At 31.0% G+C, this 18,024-nt stretch overlaps 2 protein-coding genes across 2 annotated transcripts; both read right to left on the reverse strand.

Moving 5' to 3' along the window:
* Positions 1–110: 110 nt before the first annotated feature.
* Tsp_03577 (lipopolysaccharide core biosynthesis protein RfaY) lies at positions 111–3,731 on the reverse strand. The gene is made up of 4 exons (XM_003379880.1): positions 3,712–3,731; positions 2,698–2,767; positions 400–480; positions 111–167 (listed from the first exon to the last, which is right to left on the reverse strand). The coding sequence occupies exons 1-4, from the start codon at positions 3,729–3,731 to the stop codon at positions 111–113; spliced, it is 228 nt and encodes a 75-aa protein (XP_003379928.1).
* Positions 3,732–14,109: 10,378 nt separating this feature from the next.
* Positions 14,110–14,734, reverse strand: Tsp_03578 (hypothetical protein). The gene is made up of 3 exons (XM_003379881.1): positions 14,623–14,734; positions 14,388–14,539; positions 14,110–14,268 (listed from the first exon to the last, which is right to left on the reverse strand). The coding sequence occupies exons 1-3, from the start codon at positions 14,732–14,734 to the stop codon at positions 14,110–14,112; spliced, it is 423 nt and encodes a 140-aa protein (XP_003379929.1).
* Positions 14,735–18,024: the final 3,290 nt, after the last annotated feature.

Raw genomic sequence — 18,024 nt, forward strand, 5'->3', positions numbered from 1 at the left:
TGGTCGTGAAGTTATAATTGTCGAACGTTATGAAAAATAGGTGCAAAATTGTTTACCCGAATTTTCATGCAAATTTTTATACGTGGCCTTGCCGTCTGTTTTCTTTACAGCTACAGTTCATCACAAGCTTCAATTTCCTGATCATGCTTGTCAATAATAAAGTTAATCTAGAAATAGGAATGAGTAAAAAAATAGTAAGTAATGAAAAGGAATTTTATAAAAATCTGAAAATTTCTTCTTCGTATTGAATTAACCATAAAACATAAATAGTATTATTCACATGCAGCAACCTTATTGATAGGGCATTTTTCAGCTTTTGAAAAGTTACATCTGAATGTCGATTGTGAAATTGAAAATTATCGAAAATGAAAAAAAGACTAATATAGATTTTCCACTTACATATGTATGTATGTTCTTTTCAACTTTCCGCTGCTGAATCATCGCCATGTCCATACATCGAATGACTGAATGGCGGTGAAACTGAAAATTCTAAACAGTATAGTAAGTGAATTAGACGAATAGCATATTGCTTTACCTTCGGTTGAAGTATCGAATTTTCAATTCTGAGCAGCGCATAAATTTCTTTATATATATATATATATATATATATACCATTGCTTATTGCAATGTACGTTTCTATTCACATTTTTTATAACATCGTGCAAAATATTATTAATAAAAAGGTTTATTTCAGTCAATCAAATAACAAAATTTCAACATTGCTTAAATTGTTCAAGTAAAAATTGAAATTATTTGAGCATTACAAACAGCTTGATGAAGAGAGTCTTACAATTTCATGAAGTGCATAAGTTTCAATAATAAATTTCAACGTACATAAACAGAGAAATAACTTGCTGATTGAGTAGTGTATGATCAAACCGCTGTCACCATTTGTAGGCTTTCCAATATTTTTCTAAAATACTTTTCAGCCAAAAATAAGGACACTCTTGTGGAATTACTTATTCAACTGGACGTGAGAGAATTTTAGAATGTAAATTTCTGCAACAGTTGCACTTTTATAATGCAGTCCTTATTTGAAAAAAAAGAAATGCTAAAAATTTCACGAAGAAAAAATAATTGTGGTTTTCAAATCAGTAAACTGAAATAATCAATCTTTTGAAACTTAAGCCGTAGTTTATCTACTTATAATTGTTGAATAATCAGACTGAATTTTTTGTGCACAATAATCCAGATGGCAAACTTTTCACAAAGTCAACGGATATATATTACTGGCGACCAAATGCAAACTTACTTGGAAAATTCTTAAAGCCGACTGGTCAAAGTGAAATAGAATACAAAGCAGTATCTTTATTGGAAGCAGTTGGCAAGTTGATTATGTTCGCTTTCCACAAGTATTCCACAATTACGGGCCTGCAATATATGAACCGGTCGATTAACGTTTCAGCTGCTTCCGTTTCGCCGACGTAGATTATCTTAGACAATTGCAGCGATCCTGCGGACCATTAGCCCCATCTGCACCAACAACGAACACATCTTTTAGAAAATCATCAACCAGCAACGAAGCAAAAATCATTTTCAGCATAAATTATTCTTCATCCATTGCTCTTGTTGTACTCCAATTTATTACGAAAGGCCTGCTAGCAGAATGATAGATACAAAAGACAATCAAAAACTGCCTTATCAACATCACCGGTAAGAATTTGTAACATATGTTTTTGGCAAAAAAAACTAAATCACTTATAGAAAATTTAAAAAAATGAGAATATTCAAAAACAAAGAATTCAACGTAATTAATAGGTGTGAATTGAAAGTGAAGCTGCTTAGTTGTTTGTTATTAATAGCCGAAACTATATCAGTCAATTTAGTGACGTTATTAAGTTGGATTAAAATAATTAAAATTACACTATTATCACAGTGAAATATCATGCGAAAGATCAATGCAGAGATGATGATAAAAGTAAACACAGCAGATATGCCACTGAAGATTAGTTAGTCACTTGGACTACTTACTTCAACATTCATCAGCAGTAGAATTTCCTTTGAATATCACCTTATTAGCTGAGCATCAGTTGGTTGATTGTTCCATTTTTGTTCTTTTCTTTTACAAATTATTATAGACAGAAATTTATCCATTCTAGTGCAAGGAAGTTAACTTTTCCAACCATATTTTCCTAAGAAACAAAAATTTTTTGCTTTTCAAAAAAAAATAATTTCTTAATTTTTCAAAATTACGAATCAATCTGTGTTTTACATTTTTACAAACACGTGCAGATAGATAAACAGAAATGAATTGATAAACTGAATAAAATTCTTCCCATAGGCTTCCCCAACAATCAACATGACTAAAAGGTACAATTGGATGTAAATTAAAATTAAATACTCCAACCAAATTCACCACTTCTTGGGAAAAAAATGGTCATCTAAACGTGAAACAGTTATTGGATGTGTATATATTTATTCTTAAATTTGCAACTGTTCTTTTCTTTACGTTGAATGTTTGCTTACAGATAATAGTCGTGATTGAAGTTATAACTGAAAAATAATTCCCCTTCTTACTCTCATGAATACGAGTGAAAATAATAAAAAGTAAAACTGATTTATGAAAAAAAAATTACAGTTACTGTTGCTGCGTTTCAAACAAACTAACTAATCCACAATAAATTTTCAATATTAATAATAAATAATAAAAATAATATTTGAAAATTCAAAAAACGAATAAAAGCGATGCATACTTACTTTTCCCCAATCAGTTTCTAGCTCTTCGTTAATAAGAAAAAAAAGCACAATCCAATTTATGAAATATTGACTGGAATAATCGCAAACGAAGCGAAAGCATTTGTAAATTTGAATAAAGCAATCAATCTCTGCTACAAATGGTCATGTTGCAAAAGAAAAAAGAAATACATAATATTCATTAAATTGTGCTGTGTGCAGCATTAAATGTACATTAAAAGTGCTGACGATTTTTTTAAATACAATTTACTTTCATCAATAAAGTTCATTTTCTGCATTGTTCAGAAAAAATATCCAAATATCCAAATGTTCTTAGGTTGTGGCATTAAAATTTATTTATTCAATAAAAAAAAATAAATATTTTAAGTTATTTTTAAAAGTTAAAATTTTTCTTCTTGCCCAAGCAGAGAAATGGAGATGATGGGGAAAATTGTTGTTGTTCAATAATTACAAGAATTGAGAAAATGAAATCAACTGATGATTGCAAAATAATTTAGAGATCACCAAATCAGCCTAAATAATAATAATAATAATAATAACAGTAACGTAATAATATCAATAAAGTAGCGTGGAAGAATTATATCATATGCTAGCATCTGAATAGCTGATGACCCTGTGCTTAAGCCATTGTCAATTATTGCATTGTTATTGATTTTTCAAAACAAACATTGAATGAAAATCACATTGCATCATCACTGTGATAATGCTAATCTGTTTTCCTTCAACATGGGACAAATCGAAACGTTTCACCCATCTAATGACTACCGGCAAGTAGGAAATAAAATAAATAAATGAACCAACATTCCAACATTCATTTAAAACGATTTGAAAATAAAGAAAAAAACACTACTTCAATTAATAGCAAAATAAGGATTGATTGTTTTCCTCATGCAGAACAATAACATTTGATAAATATATAAATACCATCAGTTCAATCAAATTGTGATCATATATTTATTACTTTGAAATTTATAGATTAAAATATTTCAAGTTGTACTGTTAATTTACATAATTTACATGGCTTGAAAATAGCACATTGACAAGCTAAAACATTATATTAATCACTAAGATATTCAAAAATGATATCGTTATATTCAGCTGGAAAATAATTAATATACTGTGTTGAACGTTGAAAAAATCTATGAATAATAGTAGCCGATACAATCTGTACAACTTATATATAGATAAAATCCGCACAGAATCTGTCAACTGAAAGCAACAGATGCTGAAAGTTAATTTGTGACAACAGTTTTTGAATGCATGCTCTTTTGCATATTTACAATAATGCAACTTTCCATTTATATCTCATGTGCAATTTTCCGTCTACATTTCTAAAGATGAGATCAATAAATATCTATTTAATAATTCTTGATTTAATGCAGCATGCATGCAAACTTTCGCACGCATTCACCTGAGTCCAGTGAATAAAACTTTGCGTAAAAAATATCTTATCAAGCCAACTTGTCAATCTACGCATTTGCGCTTGTTAATTATTCAAATAATTTTCACTTAAAAAAGGGCCATTTCTTCAAAATGATAGTTGAAAATGATCTTTTTTTTACTTTTTAAAATTGCAGTAAACTTATCATTTTTATAACTGAAGTGTATTTTATCAATCAAATCAAATCAAATCAAATCAATTGATCCGCTTGTATTATTATTATTATCATTAATGCGCAAATCAATTATTTCATTAAAAATGAAACATCTGTTCTGCTTCAATAAATAACAATGAAAAATATCATAAAATTAGAAAATATTAATCTATGAATGAACAATAATGCATTGTAATAATAAATGGATAAGGAACAACTGGATAAGAATTAAAAAAAAATAAAATCAAAGTTAAAATCATGTAAAAAACTTTATGTAGTATAACAGACATATTGTACTGTCTGTTCAGTTATTCTTATTATATTTTTTTTTGTTTTAATGGATCATAATATTTTATCATATCGTAAAAAAATCGGTAAATTTCTTCTTGAGTCAGAAAATAACAATTCTTCAAAAGAATTCTGAAGGTGATGGGAATTTTACATAGCTAAAACTGCCTTTGCACTTTGCTAAGTAAATGCATGCACTCACTCACTGCCCACGTTTATAATAACTGTACACAGAACACAAGGTATGCTTAAAAGCGTAAAATGATGATGATGATATAATATTATTTAGCTGCTTGTTTATCGTTCTAATAGAACCTCTTCTTGCTTGATGGAAAAGTATATATGTGTTTCGTTGCTTCTCGTTCGTAATCACTTGACTGCAACTGGCAAACCATTGATCAACATTTATATCATAAACTTTATTTGTTAAAAGCATCATTTAATCCTGCATCAACTGTATTGTTGCAGTACTACAATAGTGGATCGATGCCCATGATAGGAGTAGGCAATAATGAATAAATGGTACCTTATTTTGACAAGAAGCAACAACGGAAAATGGCCTCTCCATGATTACAGACAGCGAATGAACAATAAGAGTTGCTGAAATGACACTCACTAACCCAATAACCACCACCAGAATGAATGAAAAGTACAGCCGATTGATTTCCAATGCAACATTCGCGAACTAACTAATACATCCCCATCCATCCATCCATCCATCCATACATACATACACACATATATACATACATACGTGTTCAGTTAAAGTTCAAAAAATGATATAATTCGGATCACATTTTTACAAATAGTTAAATTGCGTACAATTTATTTTCCAAACCTCACTCATACGATGAAACAAATATTGCAAAGGAAAAAAACGCCTGCCCACGTCTATAGATCAGTTGTGTTACTTTTTCCGCTGTATTTAGGCATTAAAATTACCGCTTTTCCCTCTTGTAGGTTAAGTGAAATCAACAAAATAATAATAACAATGATGGGACATTGAAAGAAAAAATCAAAAATAGAAGCAATTTAAGGCGATTAATGGTTGGTAATATCATTCAAGTGGTTGAATCGATATGTCAAATTTGAAAAATTCACAGTTTTCTTTTGCCGACGCAATAACGTTTTATAAGCATATAATGAGCATTTTTCTTATCTTGAAGATTAAATCAGACTCAGATCGATACTAAAACTGAAAGATTTATATTATAGCCGCACAAATTACATGCCTCAAGGGTAGTTCAAAGAAACCGCATCCAACTTGACCCATAACGATGGAATGCATTGCTGACAAAAGCTGATTTCTGATAAGCTAAGCTAATAAAAATCACCAATCGCCATCCATGGTCGTCATAAGAAAATGATCAAACTTCGTCATTGTATAATAAATCAAAATAAAGTAAATGCACAGCAGCTGAATAAGCTTTTAAGAACTGCTATCATAAGACAGTTAGTTGACTGAAGGTATTATTTGTGCAATTCATTCTCAAAACCATTCCCCGTCGCTGATAAATAATTCATTGTCAAACAGTTCACAGAAAATTCAGTAAAACAAAATCACTCGAGCATGCTAAAAATCAAAAATCAGTTTATTTAAATGAATTATTATGCAAAGTTTTTGTCACGTTTTATGTTGGTTTAAGTTTTCATATCATTCCATTCGAATGTGAATAAATAATTATCTCCCATCTGTATTTAAAAGAAAGATTAAAGATATTATTTAAAAGAAAGATTGAAAAAAAATCTATCACTCGGGATATTTATAAAATAGACAAAATTAATGAAACTGTTTTGTTCATTTCAGTTAATAAATTTCAGAGCAAAAAATAAAAACGATCTATTAGAACAACAAAACAACTACATTGAATGCATTGGAAAACACCACCAATTGTATAGGAAATGTCTATGAGAAAATTGCTTCTGCAAAGAAAAACACTTCAAATAAGCGTACAGCTAAATATAATAATCTACTACCGATATAGAATTGTCTGTAGAATTCTTATTCACACGCAGATTCATTCCCTGAATATTTATTAATTAGCACTGCTCTCATAATCATGTGATAGTTTAGCAGCGTTATAAGTCTTTATCAGTAAAACAGAATATAGATTGGTTTTGTTTTTATTAATTTGCATTAATATTTACAAAAAAGATCATTCTTGATGATTATCACACTTCCATATGTGCAACAGATATGCAAATGTATACTGATATGCTAAATTTGATCAATTTATACTAATAATAATATACTTGTTTGGAAGACTATAAAAATATTGCAATTTGAAGTTAAACGTGTCAGAGAAATATTGAAATAAATAGCATTTACTTTTGTCATCAGTTTCATCACTTCGTCGTTAATTATTTTCGTAGTCTAGCAGTGCTAGATCCCAACAGTAACAATTGCAATGTTCTGCCATCATATACCAACAATTTTACAAGTCATCATCATTGATAAAAACTGCATACTTGGCAGATATCTATTTATGTATCGTCAAAGTTTTTTTGCATTCAATTTTAATTAAACTTAATAAAACGCGAAATAATAAATGCAAATCGTATGCAATAGGCAACAGAAGAACAAAAATGATGCGGGAAGTTGTAATCCGCTTAGTTACACCACTGCACAAACGGAGCAGTACTGCTGTACACTCTTAATTAGAGCAATATATTAGTGTTCGTGAAGCACTGTTTTGTCCAGTATCCAGTGATTAACTGGCCTAGCCAACCGAATGCTAAATTATAGAAAATATCGCATCGTTTAAATTTATAATTGAATTTGTTAGACTGCTTTCATTGTATAATTCAATGGAGTAATTTTCGAAGAAAATTATGCGCATAAAACCAAAAAAAACGCCAACAACAACAACAATATTCCAATGGAGAAAAAAGAAAGAAAGAAAGAGGCAAAGTTATTTTAAGCAAAGTATTATATTAAATTGGAGTTGGAAATTTTTGACAAAACAAATAAATGCGCTCCACCCATTTCATGCTATGCGGTCAATGTTATCTTGACAGGTGACGGAGAATTGTGCAATCGATAATAAGTTTCACGCATATCGCTATAGTTAACTGAACCGATGACAGATTCGTTTCTTCTGGACATTTGTGATTCGAAGGGAAAATGACAATGTTGAACTTCAGCAAGCGGCACAACTGCAACTGCACCTTTTGTTTTAGCTCGGTTGGTCATTGATTTTTCAAAAATCCACTCAACATTTCACCTCACCACCCCAACGAACAACCCCACTAATCTTCACACAACACACACTACAGAACACCCATTGCAAACAGCAAAAAGTAATCACACACACATTACCAAGCCGAATGATAGTAATAATTGATATAATCGTGTGCGTCTAAGCCCATACCACTTGCTAAAGACCCTGAATAATGCATCTGCTTATTCTTATAAATTAATTGATGTCAGCAGCGGCAGCACAAATTAAGCTTACTAAACTCATCCTTGCTTCGAATCGTCCATTCAACCTTCTTTGCAAAATTTCACAACAACAATGTACCTATACTATTATACAGCAGCAGCATAATAATATAATTTTCTGTTTTTCTGAAACAAATTTGCCACATTTGAAAATTTCCCCTTCTATGCAAATTGTTGTTGGAACAATTTAATTCTGGACAAATTGAAGTCAGCTGGGTAAGTAGGTAGTAGAAAAAAATTTTTTTTTTTCATTTTTCCAATTCGATTCGAATGAGAAAAAAAATATATATATATATTGTCTGGCAAATTAAAAATTTTCGACAACCACGATTCCATGTGTTCAATATGATATTTTTCCTGAAAACTTCAAACAGCCGCTATATGAGGGATGTCATGAAAATGGCGAAATTGCAATCAAAAATTGAAACATAATGAAAAACTCGCAGAAAATGAAAAAATTTTTTCACCAACCACACAACCATCACAATTTCAAACACAACTCGCGTTGTTGTTGTGCGCATTAAAATCCACAGCGGTTGATTTTCTTTTTTCCACTCGTATAAAAGTGAAAATTGATCCAAATTCTGAAAGCTCTCTCTCTCTCTCTCGGTCTCTCTTTTTCACTTAATACCTGACGCGAATTATTTATTGCCTTCAAACGGTTTTCAGGTAAAAGAAAAAAAGAGAGAAAAAAAACCAATAATAACTCTAAATTACTGATACGGTGAATATATATATTCACTTTCTTTCTCAATCTCGTCAACTATACTTACTTTTCAGTTTTCTCTTTCACACCTAATTTAATTTTATTACTTCAACCATTATTAAGCAATTATCAATTTTGTGATAATGCAATCAATTTCGCCTAGGCAATACAAATGGCGTAATATTTCATTATTTCATACTCGTATAAACATTTCCTTGTCAAAATGAAGCAAATTGGAAAATCGAACAACAAGAACACTATCAAGATCTGTTTGAAAAACAGTTGAAATTTGTCATTGCTAGCTGAATCGGTCGTCTCCTCCACGTGGAAAGATTAAATTTTAAAAATAACCCTCTCAAATCTTTCATTTATTTGATTTTTAGCATCCCCTTCTAGAGTCAATAAATCAAAATTACACACACTACGTGTGATATATTACAGACCAGATTTTTGTTATGCACGCGAGCTCGCGCACACGCATACCCAGACAGAGTTACTGTGAGCTGTGGTTTAGATGTTTTTTACTATATTATCATTAATGTCTGCGAGATAAATAAATAAAAATGCTAAGCTTCTAATTGAAATATTCATCATCCAATACATCAAGCGACATACAGTCAGAAGGCAAGTTGAGAAGAGGGATGAAAATGTAACAGACAACAGTTGATATCCTGATACCGCAATGACAGGGCAAGGCAGAAGGCACAAGCTGAAACAAGGCGTGCAAAGGAAAAGTATTAAGTCATGCAAGCAAACGCAAGCAGGATGGAAAACGAATTCTTCCTCCTCAGCAATGGTAGAAAATAAGTAGCTCGAACATGTCTGTCGGCCTGTCGAAGTATATTGTGAATATTCCTTTTTACTTGAAGGACTTCTTTTTACGTTTGTTAACAACGACAATTTCGTCGACACTCGCTGGCTGACAAGCAATTTTGCTTTTTGCAAATCAATCAGCACCGCTTTCTGATTGAATTCTGCCATTTATTGGCACGATCTTTGTTATAACACAAAGCTGTTCTCTTCTTATAGGCTTGTAAAGCAAAAGCTCAACATCCTCCTCTGCTGCTTTGTTTCTACTATCTGCCAGTGCTGCCAAGGATGACAATCATGCATTGCCAGAACAACATTACCACCACCGACTGATCAATTCACCAACATTGCTTTCAATACACCTCGTCTTATTACCTCTTCACTTTAAACTTATTGGTAAAGGTAATTTTTCTTTTTATTTTATTTATTTTTTACTTCTACCTCTCTCTAAATGATGATGATGATGATGATGTTCAATATATTTCGTTCTATTTCAAAATTCTTCTCTAATCCACGCATGCCATAAGCAGAACCTCTAATTTCCCATGTGTTTCTTGTCAATAAATGTATATCTTCCATTTCTATATTCAATATTGAATGTATTTATTCATCATAATGTTGAATGAAAATGCTGAATTGATGATGGAAACAACAATGTACACGTGTACAAGTAGAAAACAATAATTACACTAGTCGAGTAGAGTATTTATTCATTTTCATGTGTTCCAGTTGAACAGTATGAAATTTTAAAATTAATGTTCAATTTTTACACACAAAATCTCTCATATGATATACTCAGACAAGGTGTAAAAAGAAAGTTGCCCAACAACGGTTTAGACTAGCGAATGCTTTCAGAAATTCTGCACACTAAACAACTCTGCTGCTGCTGCACCATTTGCAAACAAACGTACGTTAGTCAATATTTTCCCACTTTCTGTTTCAATATTGCCTATTTATTCATTGTATTGTGATACATGAAATGGATTTTTCATTTTATTATTTTTTTAACCATTCCATTGTTGCTATTATTATTCATTTCATTTCATGTTTTTCATTGGGCCGCAACAAGTGAACAATAAAAATAAATATATAGTAACATGTATAAGATGATAGATGGATAGTAGTAATTAAAATTTTGGTTAGACAAAAAACTGATTTTCCTATTTTGAACAACAACGATAATGGATTTTCAAATGGTCAATTTTCATAGGAAAAATGAAATTCTCGCAACAGATTATACCATACGTACAGCAGCAGCAGCATATTGTGATAATGTTTGAAAAGAATACCGTTAAATGCTGAACATCACGTTACATCAAAGATTAAAACCTGGGGGCGGAATTGCATTTTAAATGTTTACTTTGTAGCGTAAAATGAATATTATTCAAATGCTATCATTCTGTTTATCAAACTTATCTCTTCAAATTTCAAATAGTACTGCTATTATTATTATATATATATATTATAATAAACCATTTTACTTGAGAGAAACATGTCCGTTTTTCAAGGTATTTTTCAAAAGCAGGTAGATGTTTAATTGGAAAATTAATAAATGAATAACATAATTTGATTAGTTTGCGGAAGTGAATTTATCGTTCGACAAATTTCAATCCACAATTCTGATACACAACTGTGAATTATTATTATTTTTTATCCAATGTAAAAGTTGTTTGTATTAGAACAGAAATCAGATAATAAAAATAACATACTATTTGATATGTATCCGATTAAGTAGGCGAGAGGGAGGTTAAAATAAAATCAATTTTCGTAAAAATTTTCGAACTCTACCACTGTTTACAACTAACTAACTAACTCACCAAAAGTCATCTACTACTACAAGGTGTCGTATTTGCATATGATAACATTGTTCTTCAACTAAAAATCAGTCATTAATAACTTTGACCAATGTTACTAAATGGACATGAGAAGATTAAGTTACAGAAAAATGTTTTTTTAATTAAACAAAATAGTATCAATATTTTCGCTCAGCTATGTAATTTATATTCAACGTATAATAGAATTCAGAAAGGAGAAGTGTAAAATTTGAGCAAAAAAAAACATAACCAGAAGAAAAACAAGTAAAAATGAAAAAATTAGCTTTTATCAAATGGATCGATGAGTTTTTTTATTCAACTTCTGCGATGAAATAAACAGCAAAAAGAAGTCGCATTCGTCTACTACCTACAAGCATGATTATTCTATTAGAGAAACGTGTGTCCACTGCGCGCTAGCGTCAAACCGCCACGTAGCAGCAGCAGCACAGAGAGACAACATCATCATCATTATCATCAGGTGATTTTTTAATCGACGTGGTCGTCAACAGTGCATGGCCAGCCGTTTGCTTGCTCGTCGCTATATAGCTTAGTTATAAATATTTTTTGTTGAAATTTTGAAAAACATTTTTCATTTTTCATCATCTGACTTGCAACAACAACAATCAATTTCTCTCAGAACAAAGAAGGAAGGTATGCGTGCAATTTTGTGTTCCATTTTCATTACTGTCAACGAGAAGTAGAAGAGAATCATCCAAAATTAATTAATTAGCTGATAAAATTGTCCAATTCAATATTCATCTTATTATTATTATTATTTTAGATAATAATTTTATGATGCTTAATGTTTTGGATGTTTCGTATATTTGATTTACAATTTTCAAAGGGATCAGTTGTTGTAGTTGAACAGCAAAGAGTAATAATGATGCTATTGTTTCTATTGTTGAAAAAGAACACTGCTTCTTCTGTTGTACTAACAATTTTATATGCAATTAAATTGAAAATCAGACAATGTAAAAAAGAAAATTTTTACGTCGTCCACTCTAGCCATGCCTTGGGGAAATGCATCGCATCTGGCATTTCATTAATTTACGCTTGTTCCATGCATTCAAGTGAAAAATAGTTCTTCTTTAATAAACTTTTCTCAACCAGCATCTATCAGCAAGTGGAAAAATATCTCATTTGTCATTTATTAACATCAAAACATGAAATATGTTTTTTTTCTTTTTTCATAACGAAACCTCAACCAAGAAATGTTCAAAAATTGCTTTTCAAAAGAAAATCATTTCATTCATTCATCATGTTTTGCCTTTTTTTTCTTTGAGAATTCTCAAGAATCGTTCCAATTTAAATTCTAACAATTGTCCAGAGTAAAAATAATCCACATCATCATATATATATATAGATAGTTCTGCTCTCCGTGTATCGATAATAAATAAATAAATAAATATTGTGCAAGTGAAAATTTCAAGATTGCATGCAATGAAACCAATTTCTCCAACTTTTTACCCAAATTGATTTCAGACAACAAACGAATAGAATTCCTTTTTTTTCCCTTTGCCCAATACTGCTTGCTATACAATTAGACAAGCAGACGACAGACAGTTCAATTTCACATCTAAGAAAGTGACTCTGCTGTAAGCATTTGTGGTATGTCGTTTCAAGAACAAAGAATATTAGAAAATAAGAGTACTGATTTTTTTTGTTTTTTTTGTATATACTGATTCAATGAAGCCGCATCAACATGGACTAGTTGATCAATAATTCATAAAATTGAACGTTAAATGGATGGATATGAAAATTATGACGGTGAGGGGGGAGGGGGAAGGGGTTTCCAACTTTTCTTCAGCATACATACACAACAAGCATAATATTTTCGCGGCCATTTCCAACAATTTCAACGCACCAAGTGTTACTGCTATTGATCGTAATAAAAAATAAAATAAAATAAAAGTAGAGTTCGCGTGGAATTTGTTGTTCGAAATTAGCAGCATGAATGAGCAAAAAATTTCCTGTTCAAATTTTATCCTCATCCAAATTAACACCAACGCAACGCGAACGTAACAAACCGACATTGGATTAGCTTACGAGCATACACACCGAGACAGACAGACAGACAGAGGCTGCAAAGTAAATGCGGAGAAAATTTGCAATTAAAAATATCCAAGCACGACGTGCAAATTTTCATTCGATGATCACGACTGAAAACCAACTGATCGAACAGACAATTTTTCTTCTTCTTCTTCCTCCTTTTTCTCCTCCTATGTTTTCTCATTGTCACCATTATTACAATTTATTAATTAAATGTTAGTGGGAAAAAAATGGAATAAAATTCATCTTCTCTCACTTTCCCTCCTTCTCATTTCTCAATTTTGCCATTTTTTTTTCTTCCACAAAAAAATTCCAATTTGCAAAATCACGCAACATTATATAACAGGTGAAGCGTGTAATAAAAATCGAAACTAACCGATTGGATGTTTATTTAATAACAGGGAAAAAGGACGGGAGGGGGGGGGAGGGAAAGGAGGGGGAGGAGGAGGAGAAGGAGGGAATGGAAGGGAACGCGCAGACGCCAATATTATTTGCGTCGATGATGGAAAAGTGACGACGAGCAAAAGAAGAAGAAGAAGAAGAAAAAGAAGAAAGAAATAAGCTCGACGCGAACATTTGCAAAGAGCTATTATAAATTCGTGAACGTGAAGTGTGTAAAGAGAGAGAAAGAGTAACCCAAGTGCGCCAAGCATATATATATATGCAAAGCATGTTTCTTCAAAACGGTGATCGGTTTACATCAATTTTCGCTCAGTTAATTTGAGCACGAATTGGAAATGTAAAATTCCACATTTTGAGAAAAACCTGGCGCCTGCATTTCTTTTTCTCCATCCACTGCATCCATTTTTCAAAACGACACACGCATACAGCAAAAGAACCATTGCCATGATTGACTGACTGACTGACTGACTGACTTTTTTTGTTATCTTTCAAAGTGAGTTGAATTCCATAATTTTGGAAAGTAGAAAAGAAAATCAACGAAACAACAAAAAAAATCCCCCACAACTTTACTCCTCTTCCTTTACTACCTTTACTGCTAATATTATTACTACTACTACTACTAGTGCTGCTGCTTTTACTAGTACTGCCACTGCTGATGATACTACTACTACTACTGCTATTACTATTCCATTACCTCTTGGGATGCTTGTAATACAGCGCAACTTTCCATTTTTACAGTCTCATTACTGTATTTATTTATTGTTTTCCAGTTAAAACTAGTCAACAACAATATAATTATATATATTCGTATAAATTTTGTACTTGTGACACATCCACCCCAGCTCATCCCCCCCCCACTCTTCCACACATACGCACACACACATATAGATAGATAAGAAAATACGTTCCTATGTTCTTTTTCATCAAATGACATTTGTTTTCACTTTTCATTGATTATATAATAATACATCACACTATGCTCTTCTGCTATTCTTTCGTGTCAAAATAGAGTTGAAACTACTCGAATGCTGTGCTCAACACACTGATTACATCTACATGGATTTAACATTTAACGATAAGCAATTGTGTGTATTTTCACTTTTACTCTTTTTTTCTTGAAATATTTTCACTGACTAAATCAAACTGATCGAAATTATTTTTTCCGCACCAAATGAAAATCAAGCCAAAGTTGAAATAGCTGTTACAGAAATTTTGTGAAAATTATTTATGTTCATCTTTTTTTTTCAGGCTCTGCTTTTCATTCGAACAATTGAATCGCAAAGAATTGAAAATACACCACCAACAACAGTTCTGGACTGCGCATTCGCAACTTTGCTAAGAGTAAGTGGTTTTGCTACCTTTGTACAGAAATGATAGCAGAAAAATTACCACCACGAGTAAATAAAAATATTCTCGTGCGAAAATATGAAAAGTATTTTAAAAAGTTAAATTAAGATAAAAATTTAATAATTAGAAAAAATCAATAACTTCAGCTCACTTAAAAATGAATAAAAGCTTCACGCCGATCAGATGATGATAGCATATATGTGTGGCGAATAGAGTTGAGTAAATAAGATGACGCTTGACATTTAAGCTCGTTCAAAGCAAGTCATTCAATATCACTACGCTATATATTACCGATTAGCGTTTAAAATTGCACATATCAAATTCAGTTAGTATTTTCTTTTAAATTATTACTAGTTTCGTTTTTTAACATTTTCTTTTCATCAACTGATGATAAACGGAAATAGGTGATAGATGAAAAGTAGAAACACTATTTTATTAACTATAGCAACAGAGATTTGCTCGAAATCATATTATTATATTAATTTCCCTGACAACGACGTTCCTATTACATTAATTTTTTTCCATTCCCTTCATTACTACTTACGAAATGGCTAGTATTTGAAAATAGAAAATGATCTTTCTTATTAATTGTTTCTTAAAATGAAAAATCAATTTTTTGCCTAATGATGATGAAAAGTGTAAATCCTTCCCTCCCTCCCTCCCCCCCCTGCCCACGGTCCTCTCAATCTCTCTAATCATCATACTGAGCAAACACAACATAATCGACTTATAATTTGTTTTCAACATATATTTCAAAAAAACATGCAACACTGTTCACATACCTGAAAATGAGCTTTCTGTAATGGAGGTTGTCGTATTGTGATGGTAGCAGCAAAAATAGTGTGGATGGTGTTCATTTTTATAACATTTCCACAGTCGGGCAGTCGGACATTTGGCACGTAGCTTGAATTCCTTTTTTTTATTTCACAACGTGGTGTTCATTTCTTTGACACTAAACAAAAATTGTTAAATACAAAACAAAATTAATTATTGTTGAAATTCTTTTCAAATAATATTTCACACTTCCGTTATCATCTTATGTCTCATAGTAAATGACAGTATGAAATTGTGCTTTGCCTTTGGACTAATATATAAATATATTATTCAAATTTTTCATTCCACTTGATCTTATCTTATCTTATTTTACATATATAAAGTTTAATAATTATTCATTCGTGAATAGTGAAAAATTATCACAATTTTGTGCAATAATAATAATAATATCAATCGGTTCCACTTTTATCAATTACGCGGAAAGTTTGTTTATTTTTTTGAATACGATACAAATAATATCGCAAAAATCTATCCATTTCGCCTTGATATCTCGCTTGAAGCCAAACAGCAAAGCGAGAATTCGATTCAAATTATTCCGTAATGTGGCATCATTGAACAAATTACTTTTCAGCACAATTATTATCCACGCATACACGCACGCACACACTTATACTATACTAACCGCAGCACTGCTTGTCAGGGATTCGGTCAAGCTCTATTGTGCTGTATTCTGCCGTCAAAGCAGCATATTTTCACTAATCAATGGAACCAAAAAAAACTTATCCTTCTTCAACTTTTCAATTAAATGTAGTCTTTTTTTTTGAAAGCTCCAGCTAGGCATGTGTGCAGTTTATTTTAATTTTCACTTTTTTACACAACATCTACGGATTGACTGTATGCATGACGTAAACAAATAATATCATTGCATCAAAATAAATAATATTTGTACTTGTCAATAACGGAAATATTAAAAAACCAAAAAGAATACAGTTTCGCCAAATTGGAAAAATAACGAAAAAATAATTCATTCCACTTCCTTATATTTCATTCCGTTGGGAAAAAGTTGCTAAATCAAGCATGCAGAGCAGATGACAATTGAACCTTGCTCCTTTTTTTTTGTATTTTAATTTTTCTTTCTTGCTCTAATCGATGTAAGATACAAAAAAAAACAAAACAAAACTTGTTAGCAGCAAATCAACTGAATACATATATACGCACTTCGTTCGATGAAAATTCGTTTGTTTCGTAGGATGTTCATTATTAATAGTTGATAAAGAAAGAAATTTGTCTTCTTCTTTCAAAAATATGCCAACCATTACTTTATAAATACAATAAGTGTAAAATGATTTTTTAATAACCCATTTGAAACTTATTGAAATATTATTTATTATTGAATAAAAATAGCAAATAGAAGAAATTTACTTGCTTCAGTAGAGATGATGTTCTAATGAGAGAAAAAGAAAATTATTGCTCTCGTGCATCAATGAATTCCCGATAAAGCATGGTAAAATTTTATGCTATCCGTTGATCCTTTTTACATTTCATTAACACTTTCATTTTGACATTCATCATTTATAGTTCGTTGCTTTGGGAGAAAATTTTATATTACTTATAAATTATTTACACTATTTACAACTATATTCATCTAGTTAAGTGCATAGATTATTCTCTCTCTCTCTCTCTCTCTATATATATATATATATATATATATATGTTAACAATTTTACATAATATAATATTACGAGTGAAAATTTCCAAATGTTTATTCATGTTCATCAAATTCATACATCACACATTGCGCTCATTCTACTACAATTCCTCCAGTGTATTAGCTATTTCAAATAAATTTTCCATTCAAAAAAAATTATTTTTTCATTTTTCAAAAAATTAATTAATTAACTATATTTAACAACCGTTTGTTTGATTTGCAACTGTGCGGCAACAGTTGATGTGTCGTGTATGCGCTTTCAATATTCAAATATTCATGTAGAGTGGCAATTCAATTTGTAATATTTTCTTGAACATGAATAATATTGATAATTTGGAATGGAATACTTGTTTGAGAAACAATATTTACTTGAAAAATAAGCTTTCGCATCAAGT

The sequence above is a fragment of the Trichinella spiralis genome (assembly GCF_000181795.1).
Source record: "Trichinella spiralis strain ISS 195 chromosome Unknown Scfld2, whole genome shotgun sequence".
In the NCBI taxonomy this organism is placed as follows: domain Eukaryota; kingdom Metazoa; phylum Nematoda; class Enoplea; order Trichinellida; family Trichinellidae; genus Trichinella; species Trichinella spiralis.

Bases quoted from the DNA above. Each gene is read 5' to 3' on its own strand.
- Tsp_03578 (XM_003379881.1), bottom strand. From the start codon at position 14,734: ATGTCATTTGATGAAAAAGAACATAGGAACGTATTTTCTTATCTATCT. The intron at 14,540-14,622 runs GTACAAAATTTA...TACAGTAATGAG, and splicing joins CTGGGGTGGATGTGTCACAA to ACTGTAAAAATGGAAAGTTG. The intron at 14,269-14,387 runs GTAGTAAAGGAA...AAAAAAAGTCAG, and splicing joins TAATAATATTAGCAGTAAAG to TCAGTCAGTCAGTCAGTCAA.
- Tsp_03577 (XM_003379880.1), bottom strand. From the start codon at position 3,731: ATGTGCTATTTTCAAGCCAT. The intron at 2,768-3,711 runs GTAAATTATGTA...CGATTATTCCAG, and splicing joins ATGTGCTATTTTCAAGCCAT to TCAATATTTCATAAATTGGA. The intron at 481-2,697 runs GTAAGTATGCAT...TAGAATTTTCAG, and splicing joins TAGAAACTGATTGGGGAAAA to TTTCACCGCCATTCAGTCAT.